Source organism: Ranitomeya imitator, chromosome 2, assembly GCF_032444005.1.
Source record: "Ranitomeya imitator isolate aRanImi1 chromosome 2, aRanImi1.pri, whole genome shotgun sequence".
Classification (NCBI taxonomy): domain Eukaryota; kingdom Metazoa; phylum Chordata; class Amphibia; order Anura; family Dendrobatidae; genus Ranitomeya; species Ranitomeya imitator.
In genome coordinates this window covers 401,873,613-401,899,148 of record NC_091283.1, presented here as the reverse complement: position 1 = coordinate 401,899,148, position 25,536 = coordinate 401,873,613, and the positions used below count along the sequence as shown (strand labels likewise).

Here is a 25,536-nt window from a genome sequence, read left to right as displayed (position 1 = left end):
CTAGGTGCCTGCCAGGTTCCCACGCCTGACAGGGACCCCCCTGAATCTTCCCCCCCCCCCCGCAACACCCCCTGCCACGGGATGTTGCCTGAACAAAACCCAGTCAGCTTCTGACTAACTTCCTATCCAACCCCTAGTTTTACCAGTGTGAGGAGTGGCCTAATAAATAAAATCTTTTGCTCCCCCTAGTGGCCGGAGTGTGAAGTGTAATGTGTGCTGGTGATACCTGGTCAGATGAACTCCTTTAGTGCCATCAGACGTACCATCACTCCCCTTAGTGGCAGAGCGATACTACTGCAACGACCAGGTCTCTGGGGCGCTGCATGGCCACTATGAAACAGATTGATGAAGTAGACGCTATGGGTGTTACTTACACTGGCCAAGGACTGCTCGGCTGGTGCTTCTGAGTGTGATGGATTAACCGCCATGGTTCAGACTGCTCACTCCACACCACTCTGTCAGCACCATTTTATAGGGTCTTACCTTGTCCAAGTGGCCTTCACATTAACCCCATAGTCTTTTCTTGTGTTCCTGGTTGGAACGCACGCTGCGCCGCTTTTATAGGAAGTGCCCCTCTAAACCGGAAGTGCACTCCATGCTGGAACGCACGCGCATCATCCGAAGGCCTCCCCCAGCCGGCAATGCATTCCACGCTGGAACGCACACCAGTCTGCATGACCAGAAGTCCAGCGGCCGGCAGCAGCGTGGTGGCGAGAGGTCTCCGGAGAGGGAAGCAGCGAAGTCGGAAGCTCCGTCCTGCTCCACCGACAGGCTGAGGGACCCCGCTCAGTGAGGTATCAGCCTCGGAGCTTCTTGACAGCTGGAAGGGAAGAGATCCAGTCCCCTCCCATCCCACTGGGCTCCGGTAAGTAGATCTCACTCCTGCGCTCCTCTTGCTGTGCTCTGTCCTGCTAGGGACACAAAAAAACACTGGGGGTGAGGTGGAAGGGGGCTTTTAACCTCTTTTGTGTGTTCCTGTCCATAAAGAATGAGTAGGACTACCTTCTGTCGTGCTAACATGAGGGACATCCTGAGGAAAAGAAAAATGGCTCAGTCATGAATGTAAACCATTGACTGGCGCCGTGAACAATGGGACGGCTTGCACCTCGGCCGACAGCTCTGTGCCTTCCATGGCCCACTCAAGTGCTCGAGATTTCTGATACACTGTAACGAACCATGCTCCGATATCAGTTGAATATATAGGTTTTTCAGTACCTGGGAGAGAATAATAATGTTTTGACTAACAGCAAGCAGAGATCTTGAAAGTGGTAAATAATGTAACTGCAAAACCTGAAACAGTTATAGAACCAAAAACACATGGGCTACTTGCACAGTGAACAAGTGTGTAGAAACCTGTTCACACCACCAAGAAACATGAAGACACAAAAAGAGCACAGCGAGGTCAAAAATACTCTGTTGTAAAGAAGTCACAGTAAATAAGCAAGTGCTAGTCAAAAAATGAAAAAAATACAGGGTATTTAGTTAATACGTTTTTTTTGCAAAAAAATGTATATTAAGCTGCTCCACCAATCGTCAAGGTATACCCATAATAGAGCAGTCCTATCTAATGTATATAATCCCTATCTGATGTATTTAAAAACCTGATCATCTGTATAGTACTATATATATACTATATATAGCCTACAACCTGCAGTAACCACCGATCGACCAAACCGCTGCATGACCAGCTCTATCCTCACCTACTGTATTCTCACCCATCCCTTGTAGATTGTGAGCCTTCGCGGGCAGGGTCCTCACTCCTCCTGTACCAGTTATGATTTGTATTGTTTAAGATTATTGTACTTGTTTTAATTATGTATACCCCTCCTCACATGTAAAGCGCCATGGAATAAATGGCGCTATAACAATAAAAAATTATTGTAGAAATTATATACATTAGATAGGACTGCTCTATTATGGGTATACCTTGACGATTGGTGGAGCAAAGTATTAACTAAATACCCTGTATTTTTTTCATTTTTTGACTAGCACTTGCTTATTTACTGTGACTTCTTTACAACAGAGTATTTTTGACCTCGCTGTGCTCTTTTTGTGTCTTCAAGTTTCTTGGTGGTGTGAACAGGTTTCTACAGACTTGTTCACTGTGCAAGTAGCCCATGTGTTTTTGGTTCTATAATTGTTCTCTTGTTTCTACAAGACTGGGGAGTCCACCACTCCTCTGTGGGCCATTTGCACTGAAGCTGTTCCATCCAGCATGTCCACATGGATATTTTCTCTCTGAACCCTGCTTATACATGTACTATACAGATGATCAGGTTTTTAAATACATCAGATAGGGATTATATACACTAGATAGGACTGTTCTATTATGGGTATTCCTTGACAATTGGTGGAGCAGCTTAATGTACATTTTTTTGCAAAAAAAGTATTAACTAAATACCCTGTATTTTTTCATTTTTTGTCTAGCACTTGCTTATTTACTGTGACTTCTTTACAACAGAGTATTTTTCACCTCGCTGTGCTCTTTTTGTGTCTTCAAAAAACCTGAAACAGTGAAGCTTTACGAGGAGTTAATAATGTGTACACAGCACGCCCTCTGCTCGATTACATTCTCTTACATCAGTAGAGGAAAGTTCAGAGGAGGAGTCACTAGGCAGGAGAGTGTTAAACACTGAGCTCCAGGGCGGCTGCACCCCACAGTGTGACAGTCAAGTATAGAGGAACATGCTGTCCGGCCTGCTCATCGGACTCTTCACAGTCCTGATTTATCTCTTCATATCCTCAAGGAGGAAAAGGCAAAATTTACCTCCGGGCCCGACTCCCTGGCCTGTTATCGGTAACCTGCACCAGATAGATAAATCCGCACCTTATAACACTCTCACCGAGGTAAGTCACTTATAGGGGATTTCTATTGTGCCCAGGTAATGCCCTAACTAACCAATACATGTTAGATCTGGACCCAAACGCTGACACTGAGCTTGTGTTTGCAGGTAGTTTTTATTTTCTGTAGCTTGAATGATTGATTGATCATGTCTGTTCTGTATGGACAGACCCATAGCAGGCACTGGCCAATCAATCCCACATAGAACGGAGGCAGCCCAAAGCAGTAGCTATGCAGAGATGTCAACCTGGGAGCGACCGGCTTACTACTTTCACACTAGCGTTAACTGCAAACCGTCACATAAACGTCTTTTTGCCCAAAAAACGGATTCGTCAAAAAAGTGCAAAATGTATGCAACGCATACAGCATTTCGACTTATCCGTCTATTTGGGGATGTCTGGCCAATTAGCTAAAAAAATCCTGTTTCTGAGCATGCTCAGTAGAAAAAAACGTATTGCAGCGCTGCATTGCGTCGTACGACGTGTCTCGACGCATCCGTCGCTCATAGACTTTCATTGTAGCCAAAGACGCATGCCGATGGATGCGCTGAGACACGTTTTTTTGTCGGAGCCAAAAAACGTTACAATCTACGTTTTTCCAGACGACGTGTCGCCTAATTTCGACGCATCCGTCGAAAGACGTATACCGACGTATGCAAATCCGTCGCAATGCGTCGCCAATACAAGTCTATGGGGAAAAAACGCATCCAGCAAAATATTTTGCTGGATGCGTTTTTTCTGCAAAACGACGCATTTTAACGTATTGCAGTTAACGCTAGTGTGAAAGTAGCCTTAGGCTGTGTGTTGCATGTATGACACTCAATATATGAATGCGATACAAAGGAAACATGAATTCTTTTGGAATCCTGGGAAATCACACACAGTGCAACCATTAATTATAATTCTTCACAGCAGAGGGGATGTAACAGTTTACAGGCACACAGGTATGATACAGTTTTGAGCTGAAGTTGATAACAAGGGTGTTATTCAAGCTTCTTTTCATCACACAGGATCACTTCTCTTCATGCAATTCTCCTTCATCATATATGAAAGTCTCTTTACAGATAACTTTTTTTCCACACACTGTGTCTTAACCTAAGCAGAACTGTACCTTGCTCATGCAGTGAGCTGGGGGAGGAGGATGAGTCCAGTGCTGTAGCTCACTCACATATCTTGAGGTAATAAAGATGCTCCTGGCTGTCCTAACTGCTTCTTTGATTACAGCAATCACTTCTGTGGTAGAACTGGTGTATACAGAGTGCCTGACAGAAGACTCTTGTGGTGCAGTGACCAATGTTACAGCCAGGGAGCGCTGCGTGTGCACTTCAAGATGCACTTGGAGGTATAGTTGTGATGAGACAAAATCCGGCAGAATTGTAGATGGCCGGTATGTGTGTCGCAGAGGAGGACCCTCTGCGCTGTCAGTCTGAAGATTATGTTGTGGTCTAGGACCTGTAGTCCCACATGTAAATGCGTAGTTTTATTGGGAGACTGGCAGGGCTAGTTATGAGAGATGGGTGGGTCAAACTAGCCACACACACCCACACTCCCACCCAGGGGAGTGGTTACAGGTATGTAATGTGACCAGGGTGTGGATCACATGGTTCCTGTTTGGATCTGAATGGTCCAAGTGCAAGGCCCTGGAAGCGTGTGTTGGAAATCCTGGGAATTCCTGAATAGCACATGGTTGGGCTTTGGCACTGAGTGGCTTGTGTGCTGTAGGTCCTGGATGGTCAGTGTTGGAGTCTCCTGGGAGTGGAGACGTCCTGGAAGCACCTAGAGACCGTGGACCTGGACGGTCTGTATTAAGGACCTGGGACTGACGTGAAATCAGTGTGAGTGGAACTCGTAAAAGGTAACCCCATGCAAGGGGATTATGATATATGGCAGAGAAGCCTATCTGCTATATGAACTGACTGATGTCCTATAATGTTTTGTGGATGTAATGAAACGGACTGTACTCTATCTGGTTTATGCAGAGTTTAAATAAACCAGATTGCCTGCTTTTGTGAAGTAACCGCTCATGTGCGTTATTCCCGTGCCAAGCGAGTGTCCCCCAAGACACGTAGTAGGTGAAACGCTACACTCTCTAACACATCTTTCTTTTGGATCTCCCGGACATAACAACTTTCCGAGTTTCCCCTGGGGCTGAGCTAACTACTCCCTGTCAGCTATAACCATTTTTTACATATGTGGAGCGAAGGGGGGAAATGGGAGAGTCAGTTCACCATTTGAAGTCTCTTCAATGAAGTAGAATCCAAGCACGGAGCTGCCTTGGTCCTAGACGTGTGCAGAAAGCAATATGGAAAAGAATTCTCCAGGGTGGTGAAATAAAACTTCACGTTAATTAGTAAAGCATTAAAAGGACACGTTGTAGACAGATAAAGGAATCCCAGGGGATTAACGACCATCGTGTTTCGACTGTGAGGTCTTAATCATGGTCCATGATATTTGACCACGCTGGAGAATTCTTTTCCACATAACCATATTTTACCCCTATAGTTGCTGGATGATTCTAAATCACCAGTGCAGCTTCTATCTGTCACACATGTTCACATGTTCAGTATGTGGTCAGTATTTTACAACACTGTTTGAAAGCCAAAATCAGGAGTGGAACAATCAAAGGAAAAGTATAATAGAAACACGTCACCACTTCTGCATTTATCACCCACTCTTGATTTTGACTTACAAATACTGAGGTAAAAACTGACCAAATACTGAACGTTTGAATGTAGCCATAGGGTTAATATTAAGAAGCCATCACAGCAAAAGAGGGAGAGGAATTTTTGACATTGTGGATTAATATATTAGGGCTATTTTATTAATATCAGACCCCTATATTAATTCTATATGTGCAAATGAATACTCGGCACATATAGTAATCAGAAAATATCTATTTAGGCTACCGATCAGGTCTCTTCCTAAATAATCTCCATTGTTCAGCTTGTTCCCTATAGTTGTGGTAGCGTATTGCCTTAAAGGGGTTTTCCATGTTAAGGTAAATTTTGGTAGTCGCACAGTGACTGCAGATTGTCGAAACTTGGCAAACTGTCAGGATCCTACTCACTTGACAGATTGATGATCACGTGGCTCAATGTGGAACCTGCATACTTGTGGTGACTTGCCGACTAGGTTTTCGGCCATTTTTTTCAATGGCCTGTTAAGTAATGCGGATATAGAGGTGCATCTCACAAAATTAGAATATCATCAAAAAGTTAATTTATTTCAGTTCTTCAATACAAAAAGTGAAACTCATATATTAGATAGTCATTACAAACAGAGTGACCTATTTCAAGTGTTTATTTCTGTTAATGTTGATGATTGTGGCTTACAGCCAATGAAAACACAAAAGTCATTATCTCAGTAAATTAGAATACTTTATAACACCAGCTTGAAAAATGATTTTAAAATCCGAAATGGTGACCTACTGAAATGTATGTTCAGTAAATGCACTCAATACTTGGTCGGGGCTCCTTTTGCATCAGTTACTGCATCATTGCAGCGTGGCATGCCTGTGGCACTGCTGAGGTGTTATGGAAGCCCAGGTTGCTTTGATAGCAACCTTCAGCTCGTCTGCATTGTTGGGTCTGGTGTTTCTCATCTTCCTCTTGACAAGGTCAGGCGAGTTTGCTGCCCAATCAAACACAGTGATACTGTTGTTTTTAAACCAAGAATTGGTACTTTTGGCAGTGTGAAAATGTGACAAGTCCTGCTGGAGAATGATATTTCCATTCCCAAAAAGCTTGTCAGCAGAGGGAAGAATGAAGTGCTCTAAAATTTCCTTGTAGATGGCTACACTGACTTTGGTCTTGATAAAACACAGTGGACCTACTCCAGCACATGACATGGCTCCCCAAATCATCACTGATTGTGGATACTTCACACTAGACCTTAGAAATCAAGGTCCCAGAGTCTGGAGGAAGAATGGAGAGACAGACAATCCAAGCTGCTTGAGGTCTAGTGTGACGTTTCCACAATCAGTGATGGTTCGGGGAGCCATGTCATCTGGTGTAGGTCCACTGTGTTTTATCACGACCAAAGTCAGCGCAGCCGTCTACTAAGAAATTTTAGAGCACTTCATGCTTCCCTCTGCTGACAAGCTTTTTGGAGATGGAAATGTCATTCTCCAGCAGGACTTGGCACCTGTCCATACTGCCAAAAGTACCAATACCTGGTTTAAAAACAACAGTATCACTGTGCTTGATTGGCCAGCAAACTCGCCTGACTTTAACCCCAAAGAGAATCTATGGGGTATTGTCAAGAGGAAGACGAGAGAGACCAGACCTAACAATGCAGACAAAGAAATCCTATATAGAAAAGAAATACCAAATAATATTGAAAATATCCAATCAAGTAAATATTCCACAACAAGCATATACCCCAAAGAAAATATTTACTAACAACAGATGCCAAATTTTTAATTAATTAATTTTATTATTAAAAAAACATAACACAATCAATAACATTTTTATAAAAAAAAATAAAAAATATATATATATATATATATATGTATATATATGTACAATCTAAAATAGAATATAAATAAAAGTATGCATGTACAGTATAGATCAGTATGCGAGGGGGCTAGGGCGCACAAAAACTGATTGATAACACTACAATAGTATATATCAAATAAATAAAAAAATATAATCGAGTAGAAACATAAAATTAAATGATAACACGCCTGACAAAATATATGAACAACTATTCACAATGAAATGTATATATAAATAATATCAAATAAATAATATTTCATGTGATAAAATAAATAAAAAAATAAATAATAAACAAATCAATTTAATAAATGTGCATAAACCCCAAACACCAAAATTTAATAAGGTCCAATAGTAATTAAATGCATATCCATATATGATAAGCCTGTAATTGATATATAATTGGTGACATGATAAAAGAAAAATTGATGAAATAATATGATTGAGTGAAAATAAATTCAACAATTATGTGAAAAAATATATATACTACAAACCATACAAATTAATAAAAAGGTGTACTGAAAACTGTGTCACAAAATAAATAAATAAAAACGTGATGTGTGCAAAAAAACAATGAATGTGATGAAATAGTGGAAAAATATATAATAATGAGTAGTAACTATAATATAGTGATGTAATATATATGAATATAATAAAAGTGATGATATTCTGTCAAATGCAAAACAAAGTCTATACTGAGGTGTAAAATTAATAACCGGAATGATGTATGTATGTGTGAGGTGTTGAAAGGTGGAGATAAGATGAACTAAACCAGTAACCAACTATATATCATAAATACTAGATATGACAGGCAGTGTAACTTGCTCTCATATAAGTCCTCCAGAGGATATGCGCATAAGTGGTATAAGGAAAAAATAATATATAATGCACATAAGAGAAAATCAGCCGTGAATACCAACCAGATATGCGCGCCACAGCCCCCTCACACACCACTCCAACGCACGTTTCGCAACCGCTTCGTCAGGGAGTGGCGTGTGTAGGGCGCGACCGCATCATATAGCATACTCACAGCTGCAGACTATTCCACAATCAGGGACGCCATAATTACATGGCGCCGAGACAGGGAGTAGTAATAGTATTTTGTGGCCTGTGCATATTGCGGCCATTTATTGCCCTCATGGATTTCCATTGATAGTGGATTTTCTCCCAAAATTCCACTTGTTTGTCTCCTGAAAGGACTGTTTTCCTCCTCTGCCTTCTCTATTCTCAATATTTATATATTTGATCTTTATTTATTTCAATTCACTATTATTATATTTAATTAGTATTTACATCATCTCTTATGTGCATTATATATTATTTTTTCCTTATACCACTTATGCGCATATCCTCTGGAGGACTTATATGAGAGCAAGTTACACTGATTGTCATATCTAGTATTTATGATATATAGTTGGTTACTGGTTTAGTTCATCTTATCTCCACCTTTCAACACCTCATACATACATCATTCCGGTTATTAATTTTACACCTCAGTATAGACTTTGTTTTGCATTTGACAGAATATCATCACTTTTATTATATTCATATATATTACATCACTATATTATAGTTACTACTCATTATTATATATTTTTCCACTATTTCATCACATTCATTGTTTTTTTGCACACATCACGTTTTTATTTATTTATTTTGTGACACAGTTTTCAGTACACCTTTTTATTAATTTGTATGGTTTGTAGTATATATATTTTTTCACATAGTTGTTGAATTTATTTTCACTCAATCATATTATTTCATCAATTTTTCTTTTATCATGTCACCAATTATATATCAATTACAGGCTTATCATATATGGATATGCGTTTAATTACTATTGGACCTTATTAAATTTTGGTGTTTGGTTTATGCACATTTATTAAATTGATTTGTTTATTATTTATTTTTTTATTTATTTTATCACATGAAATATTATTTATTTGATATTATTTATATATACATTTCATTGTGAATAGTTGTTCATATATTTTGTCAGCCGTGTTATCATTTAATTTTATATGTTTCTACTCGATTATATTTTTTTATTTATTTGATATATACTATTGTAGTGTTATCAATCAGTTTTTGTGCGCCCTAGCCCCCTCGCATACTGATCTATACTGTACATGCATACTTTTATTTATATTCTATTTTAGATTGTACACACATATATATATATATATATTTTTAATAAAAATGTTATTGATTGTGTTATGTCTTTATAATAATAAAATTTATTAATTAAAAATTTGGCATCTGTTGTTAGTAAATATTTTCTTTGGGGTATATACTAACAATGCAGATGAGCTGAAGGCTGCTATCAAAGCAACCTGGGCTTCCATAACACCTCAGCAGTGCCACAGGCTGATCGTCCTCCATGCCACGATGCATTGATGCAGTAATTGATGCCAAAGGAGCCCTGACCAAGTATTGAGTGCATTTACTGAACATACATTTCAGTAGGCCAACATTTCAGATTTTAAAATAATTTTTTCAAGCTGGTGTTATAATGTATTCTAATTTACTGAGATAACGACTTTTGGGTTTTCATTGGCTGTAAGCCATAATCATCAACATTAACAGAAACACTTGAAATAGATCACTTTGATAGGGATCTAAGATTATGAGTCCCAATGGGGACAGTGCCAATATCTGTAGAAAAAGGTCTAAGAATATGGTGACAAAAAAAAGGATTTTTATTTTCAATGCTGGGGACACAGGGTAAAAAATACCAAAATATGTAAAAAAAAATATAAAATTGGTATTATCTGTATCGCACTGACCAACAGAATAAAATTAATCAGCCAAAGTACTAAATGATGACCGATGTAAGAACAGAATTGACACTTTTGTGTTCATCTCCCAAAAGGTGTAACAAAAAATGATCAAAAGTCGTAATTAATCTAAAATCGGACAAATGAAAAAAGTAAAACTTGTGGCTCTCAGAATATGGTGGCACAAAAACAATATGCCTCCTCATTGATAAGTTAAAATAAGCCAAGAAAAATATTAATAATCAAGACATCAGGAAGCCGGGTGAAAAGCCTTGTTCTTAGGGTGATTGAGTAAGGGGACCTGAAAAACAGTAAACTCTTGATATTTCTGGGTAAATTGACATGTTTGGCCATGAGGCTGACAAGCCTTAAAAGGGGTTGCCCGGATAAAGGGAAAAGTTATCCAGGGTTTTCATCAGCGGTAGGACCACGTTGGACTGTGATTGGTTGCAGCGGTCCGTTGACCTGAGCTTTGTGTCATCGGATATGCTGTGGATATTCTGTCTGAGGTTTTTTCTTCGGAAAATCTGCTGCGTGTGTATCACAGTACTAGCGTTGTAGGTGAGATTTCATTAAAACTATGCGCTGCAGAGAAAATCCGCAGCGTAAATTTACTGCATCTGTGGATTTGACATCTTCAGAGGTTTAATTTCTGCTGACTTTACCTTTTGTAGCGCAGAATGTCAAATTGGACTTCAACATCCCCATTAACAGCCCCACTCCCACATCTGCATCCCAGCTTCTATCACTAACCACTTCTCTCGGCCTCTCACAGCTCTCAACCTCTGAAACACACAAAGACGGTAACACCCTTGACCTGGTTTTCGCCCGACTCTGCTTAATCTCCTACCTAGATAACTCACCGCTTCCCCTCTCTGACCGCAACATTCTCTCCTTCACGCTCACAAATCCTCGCTCACCCCAGCACCCTCCAAACTACCATACAGTCAGAAATCTACATGCCATTAACCCTCATACACTTTCAGACTCCCTACACTCATCATTGCCCCCAATCTCTTCTTTTTCCTGTCCTGATCTGGCTGTACATCACTTTAACCCCTTTCTGACCTCGGACGGTATAGTACGTCCGAGGTCAGAAGCCCCGCTTTGATGCGGGCTCCGGCGGTGAGCCCGCATCAAAGCCGGGACATGTCAGCTGTTTTGAACAGCTGACATGTGCTGGTAATAGGCGCGAGCAGAATCGCGATCTGCCCGCGCCTATTAACTAGTTAAATGCCGCTGTCAAACGCAGACAGCGGCATTTAACTACCGCATCCGGCTGGAATTGACAGCATCGCCGACCCCCGTCACATGATCGGAGGTCGGCGATGCTTCTCCATTGTAACCATAGAGGTCCTTGAGACCTCTATGGTTACTGATCGCCGGTAGCCGTGAGCGCCACCCTGTGGTTGGCGCTCACAGCACACCTGATTTTCTGCTACGTAGCAGCAAACAGCAGATCGCTGCTATGTAGCAGAGGCGATCGTGCTGTGCCTGCTTCTAGCCTCCCATGGAGGCTATTGAAGTATGGCAAAAGTAAAAAATATAAAGTTAAAAAAAGTTAAAAAAATAAAAAAATATAAAAGTTTAAATCACCCCCCTTTCGCCCCAATCAAAATAAATCAATAAAAAAAATCAAATCTACACATATTTGGTAAATCAGCGTTCAGAATCGCCCGATCTATCAATTAAAAAAAGCATTAACCTGATCACTAAACAGCGTAGCGAGAAAAAAATTTGAAACGCCAGAATTACGTTTTTTTGGTCGCCGCGACATTGCATTAAAATGCAATAACGGGCGATCAAAAGAACGTATCTGCACCAAAATGCTATCAATAAAAACGTCATCTCGGCACGCCAATAATAAGCCCACAATCAACCCCAGATCATGAAAAATGGAGACGCTGCGAGTATCGGAAAATGGCACAATTTTTTTTTTTTAGCAAAGTTTGGAATTTTTTTTCACCACTTAGGTAAAAAATAACCTAGTCATGTTAGGTGTCTATGAACTCGTACTGACCTGGAGAATCATAACGTCAGGTCAGTTTTAGCATTTAGTGAACCTAGCAAAAAAGCCAAACAAAAAACAAGTGTGGGATTGCACTTTTTTTTGCAATTTCACTGCACTTGGAATTTTTTTCCCATTTTCTAGTACACGACATGCTAAAACCAATGATGTCGTTCAAAAGTACAACTCGTCCCGCAAAAAATAAGCCCTCACATGGCCATATTGACGGAAAAATATAAAAGTTATGGCTCTGGGAAGGAGGGGAGCGAAAATCGAACACGGAAAAACGAAAAATCCCAAGGTCATGAAGGGGTTAATGACACTCTTAGAAGCACCCTGGACCAAGTAGCTCCCCTCACCCTCAGAACCTCCAAACAGAGTGAAACAGCCCTGGCTCACATTGCAAACCCGATTTCTCCAGCGATGCTCTAGGTGTGCTGAACGCTTATGGAAGAAAACACACACACCAGAAGACTTCATACACTTCAAATTTATGTTAAGGACCTATAACTCTGCCCTTCACCTCGCAAAACAGACCTACTTCACCACCCTGATCTCCTCACTATCCAACAACCCCAGGAAACTTTTTGACACCTTTCCTCCCTCCTCAGGCCAAAAGCACAAGCCCCTATCACAGACATTTGTGCTGATGACCTGGCCTCCCACTTTATAGAGAAAATAGATAACATCTGTCAGGAAATCCATTCCCAGACACCAAGTTCAGTGACTCCCATCCCTACCTGCATCTCCCCTGACTCACTCTCCACATTCGATCCCATCACAGAAGAAGTCGTCTCCAGGCTCCTCTCCTCGTCCGAGTACATGCACTACGGACCCCATTCCCTCACACCTCCTCCAGTCTCTCTCTCCAGTAATCACAACTCACCTAACAACAAACTTTAATCTCTCCCTCTCCTCTGGCATTTTCCCCTCCTACTTCAAACACTCTATCATTACTCCATTACTAAAGAAACCCACCCTCGACCCATCCTGCACAAACAACTACAGACCAGTCTCCAATCTCCCCTTCATCTCTAAACTCCTGGAGCGCCTGATATACCCGTTACCTCTCCACTCCCTCCCTCCTAGACCCTTCACAGTCCGGTTTCCGCCCCCTACATTCAACAGAAACTGCACTCATCAAAGTGACCAACAACCTTCTGAAAGCAAAACGTAACGGTGACCACTCTCTGCTCATTCTTCTCGACCTTTCTGCAGCTTTCGACACTGTTGATCACCCTTTCCTACTCTCTAGGCTCCAGTCACTAGGCATTAAGGACACTGCTCTCTCCTGGTTCTCTTCCTACCTTTCTGACGGCTCCTTCAGTGTTCTGTTTGCTGGCTCCACTTCATCTCCTCTTCCTCTCACTGTCGGGGTTACCTCAGGGCTCAGTGCTTGGCCCCCTTCTCTTCTCCCTCTACACGGCCCCAATTGGACAGACCATCAGCAGATTTGGCTTTCAGTACCATCTTTATACCGATGACACACAACTATACACATCATCCCCTGACCTTACCCCTGCTGTACTACAGAACGCTACCGACTGTCTGTCTGCAGTCTCCAACATCATGTCTGCTCTCTATCTGAAACTCAACCTCTCCAAAACTGAACTTCTTCTGCTCCCGCCATCTACTAACCTCCCTAAATCTGACATTTCCCTCTCCGTGGGTGGTGTTATGACCTGGTGGTTAGGAGCACCCGGCACGACCTGATCGTTAAACTCACACAGGACAAGCTCTGGGATGTGGGAACTCTGCTGACCGCAGGCCCTAATCCTATCACAACAACTAAAAATAGCCGTGGAGCGTTCCTGACTCTCCCTAGACACCTCTTCACAGCCTAAGAGCTAGCTAGCCCTAGAGATAGAAAATAAAGCCTACCTTGCCTCAGAGAAATTCCCCAAAGGAAAAGGCAGCCCCCCACATATATTGACTGTGAGTAAAGATGAAAGTCACAAACGCAGAAATGAAACAGGTTTCAGCAAAGGGAGGCCAGACTTACTAAACAGACAGAGGATAGGAAAGGAATCTTTGCGGTCAGCACAAAAAACTACAAAAGACCACACAGAGAGTGCAAAAAGACCTCCGCACCGACTAACGGTGCGGAGATGCCACTCTGCATCCCAGAGCTTCCAGCTAGCAAGACAAAATCATGATAACCAGCTGGACAAGGAAACAATTAACAAATAATAACTATCAGGAACTTAGCTTCTGCTGGAGAAGACAGGTCACCAGAAAGTTCCAAGAGCGAACTGAACCAATGCAGGAACATTGACAGCTGGCATGGAGTAACGATCTGAGTGGAGTTAAATAGAGCAGCCAACCAAAGGATAAACCATGTCACCTGTGTAAGGAACCTCAGAAGCAGCAGCTTCACTCACAGCCACCAGAGGGAGTCCATGGACAGAACTCGCCGAAGTACCATTCACGACCACAGGAGGGAGTTCGACAACAGAATTCACAACAGTACCCCCCCTTGGGGAGGGGTCACCGAACCCTCACCAGAGCCCCCAGGCCGATCAGGATGAGCCAAATGAAAGGCACGAACTAGATCGGCAGCATGAACATCAGAGGCAAAAACCCAGGAATTATCTTCCTGACCATAACCCTTCCACTTGACCAGGTACTGGAGTTTCCGTCTCGAAACACGAGAATCCAAAATCTTCTCCACCACATACTCCAACTCCCCCTCGACCAACACCGGGGCAGGAGGATCAACGGAGGGAACCATAGGCGCCACGTATCTCCACAACAACGACCTATGGAACACATTATGAATGGCAAAAGGAGCTGGAAGATCCAAACGAAATGACACAGGATTAAGAACCTCAGAAATCTTATATGGCCCAATGAAACGAGGCTTAAACTTAGGAGAGGAAACCTTCATAGGAACATGACGAGATGACAACCAAACCAAATCCCCAACACGAAGTCAGGGACCAACACAGCGCCGGCGGTTAGTGAAACGTTGAGCCTTCTCCTGGGACAATGTCAAATTGTCCACCACATGAGTCCAAATCTGCTGCAACCTGTCCACCACCGTATCCACATCAGCACAGTCCGAAGGCTCAACCTGCCCCGAAGAGAAACGAGGATGGAAACCAGAATTACAGAAAAAAGGAGAAACTAAAGTAGCCGAGCTGGCCCGATTATTAAGGGCGAACTCAGCCAAAGGCAAGAAGGACACCCAATCATCCTGATCAGCAGAAACAAAGCATCTCAGATATGTTTCCAAAGTCTGATTAGTTCGTTCGGTTTGGCCATTAGTCTGAGGATGGAAAGCCGAAGAAAAAGACAAATCAATGCCCATCTTAGCACAAAAGGACCGCCAAAACCTCGAAACAAACTGGGAACCTCTGTCCGAGACGATGTTCTCTGGAATGCCATGCAAACGAACCACATGCTGGAAAAGCAATGGCACCAAATCAGAGGAGGAAGGCAATTTAGACAAGGGCACCAAATGGACCATCTTAGAGAAGCGATCACAAACCACCCAAATGACCGACATCCTTTGAGAAACAGGGAGATCAGAAATAAAATCCATGGAAATATGCGTCCAGGGCCTCTTTGGGACCGGCAAGGGCAAAAGCAACCCACTGGCACGAGAACAGCAGGGCTTAGCCCGAGCACAAGTCCCACAGGACTGCACAAAAGAACGCACATCCCGTGACAAAGAAGGCCACCAAAAGGATCTAGCCACCAAATCTCTGGTACCAAAGATTCCAGGATGACCAGCCAACACCGAACAATGAACCTCAGAGATAACTCTACTAGTCCATCTATCAGGGACAAACAGTTTCTCCGTAGGACAACGGTCAGGTCTATCAGCCTGAAACTTCTGCAGCACGCGCCGCAAATCAGGGGAGATGGCAGACAAAATTACCCCCTCTTTAAGAATACCCGCCGGCTCCGGAACACCCGGAGAGTCAGGCACAAAACTCCTTGACAGGGCATCAGCCTTCACATTCTTAGATCCCGGAAGGTATGAAACCACAAAATCAAAACAGGAGAAAAAGAGCGACCATCGAGCCTGTCTAGGATTCAACCGTTTGGCAGACTCGAGATAAGTCAAATTCTTGTGATCCGTCAAGACCACCACGCGATGTTTAGCTCCTTCAAGCCAATGTCGCCACTCCTCGAATGCCCACTTCATGGCCAACAACTCTCGATTGCCAACATCATAATTGCGCTCGGCAGGCGAGAATTTTCTAGAAAAGAAGGCACATGGTTTCATCACCGAGCCATCAGAACTTCTTTGCGACAAAACAGCCCCTGCTCCAATCCCAGAAGCATCAACCTCAACCTGAAACGGGAGCGAAACATCTGGCTGGCACAACACAGGGGCAGAAGAAAAACGACGCTTCAACTCCTGACTGTGAGTAAAGATGAAAGTCACAAACGCAGAAATGAAACAGGTTTCAGCAAAGGGAGGCCAGACTTACTAAACAGACAGAGGATAGGAAAGGAATCTTTGCGGTCAGCACAAAAAACTACAAAAGACCACACAGAGAGTGCAAAAAGACCTCCACACCGACTAACGGTGCGGAGATGCCACTCTGCATCCCAGAGCTTCCAGCTAGCAAGACAAAATCATGATAACCAGCTGGACAAGGAAACAATGAACAAATAATAACTATCAGGAACTTAGCTTCTGCTGGAGAAGACAGGTCACCAGAAAGATCCAAGAGCGAACTGAACCAATGCAGGAACATTGACAGCTGGCATGGAGTAACAATCTGAATGGAGTTAAATAGAGCAGCCAACCAAAGGATAAACCACGTCACCTGTGTAAGGAACCTCAGAAGCAGCAGCTTCACTCACAGCCACCAGAGGGAGTCCATGGACAGAACTCGCCGAAGTACCATTCACGACCACAGGAGGGAGTTCAACAACAGAATTCACAACAGGGTGGCACCATAATAACACCCCAGCAGCAGGCGCGCTGTCTGGGTGTTATATGTTTGACTCTGATCTCACCTTCACCTCCCATATACAATCTCTTGCCCGCTCGTGCCGCTTACACCTAAAGAACATCTCTAGAATCCGCCCTTTTCTCACCATGGAAACAACAAAAATCCTCACTCTTGCCCTGATCCACTCCCGCCTGGACTACTGTAATGCTCTATTAATTGGCCTCCCCCTCACTCGACTTTCCCCTCTCCAGTCCATCCTTAATGCAGCAGCCAGGCTCGTCCATCTGGCTAATCATTACTCGGACGCGTCCGTTCTTTGCCAGTCGTTACACTGGCTGCCCATTCATTACAGGATACAATTCAAAGTACTTGTTCTCACCCACAAAAGTTCTCCACAGTGCAGCACCCCCTTATATCTCCTCCCTCATTTCTGTCTATCGGCCTAACTGACCGCTGCGCTCTGCAAATTACTTTCGACTAACCTCTGCACTAATCCGTACCTCCCACTTCTGACTCCAAGACTTCTCCCGCGCTGCGCCAATCCTCTGGAATACTCTACCCCAAGATATTAGGAAATCCACAATTTGCATAGTTTTAGGCGCTCCCTCAAATCACATTTGTTCAGAGCGGCCTACCACGTTCACTAATCAAAGTCATTTTATGTCTGTGTGTGTGTAGCCCATTCACTATCTCCATCTATCCCCCACCCCCTGAAGATAGCTGGACCATCATTGTAAATACACACCTGTACTTTGTATCTCCCCCACCTCATTGTAGATTGTAAGCTCTCATGGGCAGGGTTGTCTTATTTTGCTTTAATTATTGTATTGTTAATGTTGTTACTTATGACTGTTGTGTTTGAAACTGTTAAACTGTAAAGTGCTGCGGAATATGTTGGCGCTATATAAATAAAGATTATTATTATTAAATCTGCAGTATATATCTTCACAAAAAACTGTAGGGATATTGCTGCGCCAAATTTGCAGCAGTGTAAATTCCATACCAAATACGTTCTCCCACATAAATGTAACCTAGGGGTACATTCATATGGGTCTGATGTGTAGCCAGATTTGTGCCTGGTTCCAATATGCAGATGTTCTCTTCAGTGCATATCTGTGGTCAGTTTTGTAGGATTTCTGCACCATTTGGATTATTACGCAGCGGATAGGTCATTGAAAATTCACTTTATTGCTAAAAAAAAAAATCCCACTGCAGCAGAATGCAGAGCCACAGGTCAGGACAAGACCAGGGCCCTACCTGTAATGTAATAATCCTGTCTGATCTGCAGACAACTTCTAGTTCTATATACCTGTGCATGAAACACATAAAATACAGCTTAAACCCATATGTCCTCTAGGCACCTCACACTAAGACAACCTCTGCACAATGGTTGGGTCCAGTCTTCCTGATCAGTCATTTATTTACAGGGCAACACACTAATAAATTTGTGTGACTCTCTACCAACATAAGTGCTGCACCTCTGAACCTCCTAAAGAAACAATATGGCTGTCACCTTACCGAACACTCTTCAAGCATTCCATACCCCACACACATGAATGATATATCCATAATTCAGGGAGACATTGCGTTCCTGTGGGTTGCCAGATACCAACACTTTTGCGATTTTACCCACAGATGCCAATATGTTCCCTAATCATTTATATATCCATGGATTGTGTCAAACTCAGATTATTACACATATGGCATGGAACATATTGTACTTCCATTGCAATGTGAGGTTTGTGATAAGGAGCTGTTCAGTCTGCCTTAGGGCAAATATCTTCATCTTGCATTGATTTAGTTAAGAGGATGTAAACCTTCATAGATTGCCCTTCCAACTACTGTCAGGTACTTGTTAATTACTCTTTCTACACACTCCATGTCTGCTGTCCATCAGATAACCTGCTTTAATTGCCTGTTCAAAGTGAGGAGTGCAGACAGCGATCCAATGCCCCCAGCCTTTGATCTGTATAACTCATAACTCCATTTGAAACCCCCCAATTGGGTTCTCAAGCTGGGGCCCTGTTGTGAATTCTGTTGTCGGGCTCCCTCCTGTGGTCATGAATGGTACTTCGGCTGGTTCTGTCCATGGACTTTCTCTGGTGGCTGTGGGTGTTTCTGAGTTTCCTTCCACAGGTGACGAGGTTAATTCGTTAGCTGGCTCCTCTATTTAACTCCACTTAGATCAATGCTCCATGCCACCTGTCAATGTTCCAGTATTGGTCTTGTTCACTCCTGGATCGTTCTTGTGACCTGTCTTCTCAGCAGAAGCTAAGTGACTGCTTGTTTTTCTCTGGTTTGCTATTTTTCTGTCCAGCTTGCTATTTGGATTGTTGCCTTGCTTGCTGGAAGCTCTGGGACGCAGAGGGAGCGCCTCCGCACCGTGAGTCGGTGCGGAGGGTCTTTTTGCGCCCTCTGCGTGGTCTTTTTGTAGGTTTTTGTGCTGACCGCAAAGCTACCTTTCCTATCCTCAGTCTGTTTAGTAAGTCGGGCCTCACTTTGCTTAATCTATTTCATCTCTGTGTTTGTATTTTCATCTTTACTCACAGTCATTATATGTGGGGGGCTGCCTTTTCCTTTGGGGAATTTCTCTGAGGCAAGGTAGGATTTATTTTTCTATCTTTAGGGCTAGCTAGTTCCTTAGACTGTGCCGAGTTGCATAGGGAGCGTTAGGAGCAATCCACGGCTATTTCTAGTGTGGTTGATAGGATTAGGGATTGCGGTCAGCAGAGTTCCCACGTCCCAGAGCTCGTCCTATATTATCAGTAACTATCAGGTCATTCCGTGTGCTCTTAACCTCCAGGTCCATTATTGTCCTGACCACCACGTCATAACAGGGCCCCTACTGTGTGATGTCCATATGTCTTAACAGAGAGACGGAGGCCGACAAGTTTCACGCAGATAAAAACTTGTGTAATGAGAAGTTCAGAAATATTACCACCCACTACTACTTGTATAATTTACAGAGCCGGGTGTGTCCATTGAGAGTTAAAGTAGTCAATCAGTAACTATCACCTTATGTTATTATTTTGGTGTCGTTCCAGCTCGGGGAGAAGTACGGAAGCGTCTACACCATCTTCTTTGGTTGGAAGCCGACTGTGGTTCTGTATGGCTACGATACACTGAAGGAGGCCCTGGTGGGACAGGCGGATGATTTCAGTGGGAGAGCGATTTTGCCAGTTTTTGAAAGAATTGCTCGGAAAAAAGGTGAAAACTCATTAGCATTGATCATTTGTGAAAATTAAGTCTAGAAAACTTATCAACGTGGTTCAAAATGAGGGCAGAACGTCGTACGATGGTGAAACTTCTGACCTAGGAAGCAAATTGTTCCACCATTCATAGTGATGGTATACTGAGAAACTTATGGCCCTATTTATCATTTGCTTTTTTTTTTGTTAAAGCTATTTTTTCATCATGTGGTTTTAGTTCCCACAGGGGGGTAAAAAAAACTTTGCCCAAAAGAAAAATGTTCTTTTTTTTCCCTTTCTATTTTTCACACTTTTTGTGCCTTTTAAGGCAAAAGTTGCTTAATCCTTTAAAATATTACACGTCTATTCTTCAACTGTGCAAAAGTAGCAAAATCCACCATAAACTTTACTTTGGGCAGCGACTGACATGAGATGCACCAAAAACAAATGCGACATATTAAAAGGTTTCATGTCATGAATCTGTCTACATACATGCTAGCCACCTTAGGGAGAGACCCAAGTTGGGCTAAATGTAGCGGGACGAAAGAGACCGAAAAGCCCTCTACTTAAAGGAAATACATAGTGGATGCTTTCCTGAAACGGAAAGTACTTGCAAGCAGCATAATACAAAGAATAGCAGGTTTACCCAGAATCCTTTACAGTAGGCGGAGCTATGCAAATCATCTCTTTCCACCCCAGTCTAATCCACAGCGCTCGGAATCGCCAAGCGTGCAATGCTGCGGATTAGTTTCTAAATTTACACAGCCAACCAATTCCTACCTGCGGACACGTGTTTCGGGCTTTAGGCCCTCATCAGCACAGGGCTGGAATTGGTTGGCTGTATGGAGTGGGGCTCGGTGAGCAAGCGATACATACATGCTAGCCACCTTAGGGAGAGACCCAAGTTGGGCTAAATGTAGCGGGACGAAAGAGACTGAAAAGCCCTCTACTTAAAGGAAATACATAGTGGATGCTTTCCTGAAACGGAAAGTACTTGCAAGCAGCATAATACAAAGAATAGCAGGTTTACCCAGAATCCTTTGCAGTAGGTGGAGCTATGCAAATCATCTCTTTCCACCCCAGTCTAATCCACAGCGCTCGGAATCGCCAAGCGTGCAATGCTGCGGATTAGTAAATTTAGAAACTAATCCGCAGCATTGCACGCTTGGCGATTCCGAGCGCTGTGGATTAGACTGGGGTGGAAAGAGATGATTTGCATAGCTCCGCCTACTGCAAAGGATTCTGGGTAAACCTGCTATTCTTTGTATTATGCTGCTTGCAAGTACTTTCCGTTTCAGGAAAGCATCCACTATGAATCTGTCTAAGTTCTTGTTCACATGTGGCGCCTTATGTTTATTTTTCTCCATGTGGAAAAAAAAGCAGCGTTTTACAGTAGTGCCAAAATGAATAAGATTTTTAACCCCTTTCTGACATCGGACGTACTATCCCGTCCATGTGGGGTGGGCCCCTATGACCATGGACGGGATAGTACGTCCAGCGCGATCGGCGGCGCTCACGAGGGGAGCGCCGCCGATCGCGGCCGGGTGTCAGCTGTTTATCGCAGCTGACATCCGGCACTATGTGCCAGGAGCGGTCACGGACCGCCCCCGACACATTAACCCCCGGCACACCGCGATCAAAGATGATCGCGATGTGCCGGCGGTACAGGGAAGCTTCCCGCAGGGAGGGGGCTCCCTGCGGGCTTCCCTGAGCCCCCCGCAGCAACGCAATGTGATCGCGTTGCTGCGAGGGTCTCACCTCCCTCCCTGCTCCCTCCAGCCCCGGATCCAAGATGGCCGCGGATCCGGGTCCTGCAGGGAGGGAGGTGGCTTCACAGAGCCTGCTCAGAGCAGGCACTGTGAAGGCTGTAGCGCTGCATGTCAGATCAGTGATCTGACAGAGTGCTGTGCAAACTGTCAGATCACTGATCTGTGATGTCCCCCCCTGGGACAAAGTAAAAAAGTAAAAAAAAAAATTTTCAAATGTGTAAAAAAAAATAAAAAAAAATATTCCAAAATAATGAAAAAAAAAAAATATTATTCCCATAAATACATTTCTTTATCTAAATAAAAAAAAAAACAATAAAAGTACACATATTTAGTATCGCCGCGTCCGTAACGGCCCGACCTATAAAACTGGCCCACTAGTTAACCCCTTCAGTAAACACCGTAAGAAAAAAAAAACGAGGCAAAAAACAACGCTTTATTATCATACCGCCGAACAAAAAGTGGAATAACACGCGATCAAAAAGACAGATATAAATAACCATGGTACCGCTGAAAACGTCATCTTGTCCCGCAAAAAACGAGCTGCCATACAGCATTATCAGCAAAAAAATAAAAAAGTTATAGTCCTGAGAATAAAGCGATGCCAAAATAATTATTTTTTCTATAAAATAGTTTTTATCGTATAAAAGCGCCAAAACATAAAAAAATGATATAAATGAGGTGTCGCTGTAATCGTACTGACCCGAAGAATAAAACTGCTTTATCAATTTTACCAAACGCGGAACGGTATAAACGCCTCCCCCAAAAGAAATTCATGAATAGCTGGTTTTTGGTCATTCTGCCTCACAAAAATCGGAATAAAAAGCGATCAAAAAATGTCACGTGCCCGAAAATGTTACCAATAAAAACGTCAACTCGTCCCGCAAAAAACAAGACCTCACATGACTCTGTGGACCAAAATATAGAAAAATTATAGCTCTCAAAATGTGGTAACGCAAAAAATATTTTTTGCAATAAAAAGCGTCTTTCAGTGTGTGACGGCTGCCAATCATAAAAATCCGCTAAAAAACCCGCTATAAAAGTAAATCAAACCCCCCTTCATCACCCCCTTAGTTAGGGAAAAATTAAAAAAATGTATTTATTTCCATTTTCCCATTAGGGCTAGGGTTAGAGTTAGGGCTAGGGTTAGGGCTAGGGTTAGGGCTAGGGTTAGGGCTAGGGTTAGGGCTAGGGTTAGGGCTAGGGTTAGGGTTAGGGCTAGGGCTAGGGCTAGGGTTAGGGCTAGGGCTAGGGTTAGGGCTAGGGTTAGGGTTAGGGCTAGGGTTAGGATTAGGGTTAGGGCTAGGGTTAGGGCTAGGGTTAGGGCTAGAGCTACAGTTTGGGTTGGGGCTAAAGTTACAGTTAGGGTTTAGATTACATTTACGGTTGGGAATAGGGTTGGGATTAGGGTTAGGGGTGTGTCAGGGTTAGAGGTGTGGTTAGGGTTACTGTTGGGATTAGGGTTAGGGATGTGTTTGGATTAGGGTTTCAGTTATAATTGGGGGGTTTCCACTGTTTAGGCACATCAGGGGCTCTCCAAACGCGACATGGCGTCCGATCTCAATTCCAGCCAATTCTGCGTTGAAAAAGTAAAACAGTGCTTCTTCCCTTCCGAGCTCTCCCGTGTGCCCAAACAGGGGTTTACCCCAACATATGGGGTATCAGCGTACTCAGGACAAATAGGACAACAACTTTTGGGGTCCAATTTCTCCTGTTACCCTTGGGAAAATACAAAACTCGGGGCTAAAACATATTTTTTGTGGGAAAAAAAAAGATTTTTTATTTTCACGGCTCTGCGTTATAAACTGTAGTGAAACACTTGGGGGTTCAAAGTTCTCACAACACATCTAGATTAGTTCCCTGGGGGGTCTAGTTTCCAATATGGGGTCACTTGTGGGGGGTTTCTACTGTTTAGGTACATTAGGGGTTCTGCAAACGCAATGTGACGTCTGCAGACCATTCCATCTAAGTCTGCATTCCAAATGGCGCTCCTTCCCTTCCGAGCTCTGCCATGTGCTCAAACGGTGGTTTCCCCCAACATACGGGGTATCAGCGTACTCAGGACAAATTGGACAACAACTTTTGGGGTCGAATTTCTCCTCTTACCCTCGGGAAAATACAAAACTGGGGGCTAAAAAATAATTTTGGGGGGAAAGATTTTTTTTTTTAATTTTCACGGCTCTGCGTTACAAACTGTAGTGAAACACTTGGGGGTTCAAAGCTATCACAACACATCTAGATGAGTTCCTTAGGGGGTCTAGTTTCCAAAATGGTGTCACTTGTGGGAGGTTTCTACTGTTTAGGTACATTAGGGGCTCTGCAAATGCAATGTGACACCTGCAGACCATTCCATCTAAGTCCTCATTCCAAATGGAGCTCCTTCCCTTCCGAGCCCTCCCATGCGCCCAAACAGTGGTTCCCCCCCACATATGGGGTATCAGCGCACTCAGGACACATTGGACAACAAATTGTGGGGTCGAATTTCTCCTGTTACCCTCGGGAAAATACAAAACTGGGGGCTAAAAAATAATTTTTGTGGGAAAAATTTTTTGTTTTATTTTTACGGCTCTCCATTATAAACTTCTGTGAAGCCCTTGGTGGGTCAAAGCGCTCAGCACACATCTAGATAAGTTCCTAAGGGGGTCTACTTTCCAAAATGGTGTCACTTGTGGGGGGTTTCTACTGTTTAGGTACATTAGGGGCTCTGCAAACGCAATGTGACACCTGCAGACCATTCCATCTAAGTCTGCATTCAAATGGCACTCCTTCCCTTCTGAGCCCTCCCATGTGCCCAAACAGTGGTTCCCCCCACATATGGTGTATCATCGCACTCAGGACAAATTGGGCAACAAATTTTGGGGTCCAATTTCTCCTGTTACCCTCAGGAAAATACAAAACTGGGGGCTAAAAAAATAATTTTTATGGGAAAAAATTTTGTTTTATTTTTACGGCTCTGCATTATAAACTTCTGTGAAGCACTTGGTGGGTCAAAGTGCTCACCACACCTCTAGATAAGTTCCTTAGGGGGTCTACTTTCCAAAATGGTGTCATTTGTGGGGGGTTTCAATGTTTAGGCACATCAGTGGCTCTTCAAACGCAACATGGCGTCCCATCTCAATTCCTGTCAATTTTGCTTTGAAAAGTCAAACGGCGCTCCTTCCCTTCCGAGCTCTCCCATCCACCCAAACAGTGGTTTACCCCCACATATGGGGTATCAGCGTACTCAGGACAAATTGTACAACAACTTTTGGGGTCCAATTTCTTCTCTTACCCTTGGGAAAATAAAAAATTGGGGGCAAAAAGATAATTTTTGTGAAAAAATATGATTTTTTATTTTTACGGTTCTACATTATAAACTTCTGTGAAGCACTTGGTGGGTCAAAGTGCTCACCACACCTCTAGATAAGTTCCTTAGGGGGTCTACTTTCCAAAATGGTGTCACTTGTGGGGGGTTTCAATGTTTAGGCACATCAGTGGCTCTTCAAACGCAACATGACGTCCCATCTCAATTCCTGTCAATTTTGCATTGAAAAGTCAAACGGCGCTCCTT

At 43.1% G+C, this 25,536-nt stretch overlaps 1 protein-coding gene across 1 annotated transcript in view; it reads left to right on the top strand.

Annotated features, from left to right (window-relative positions):
* Positions 1 to 2,602: 2,602 nt before the first annotated feature.
* Positions 2,603 to 25,536, top strand: part of LOC138664166 (cytochrome P450 2F2-like) — a 52,436-nt gene continuing 29,502 nt past the window's right edge. The window contains exons 1-2 of the mRNA XM_069750623.1: positions 2,603 to 2,847; positions 20,077 to 20,239. Of these exons, the coding sequence (XP_069606724.1) occupies positions 2,686 to 2,847; positions 20,077 to 20,239 (325 nt within the window). The 5' untranslated portion in view covers positions 2,603 to 2,685. The remainder of the gene's footprint in view (positions 2,848 to 20,076; positions 20,240 to 25,536) is intronic.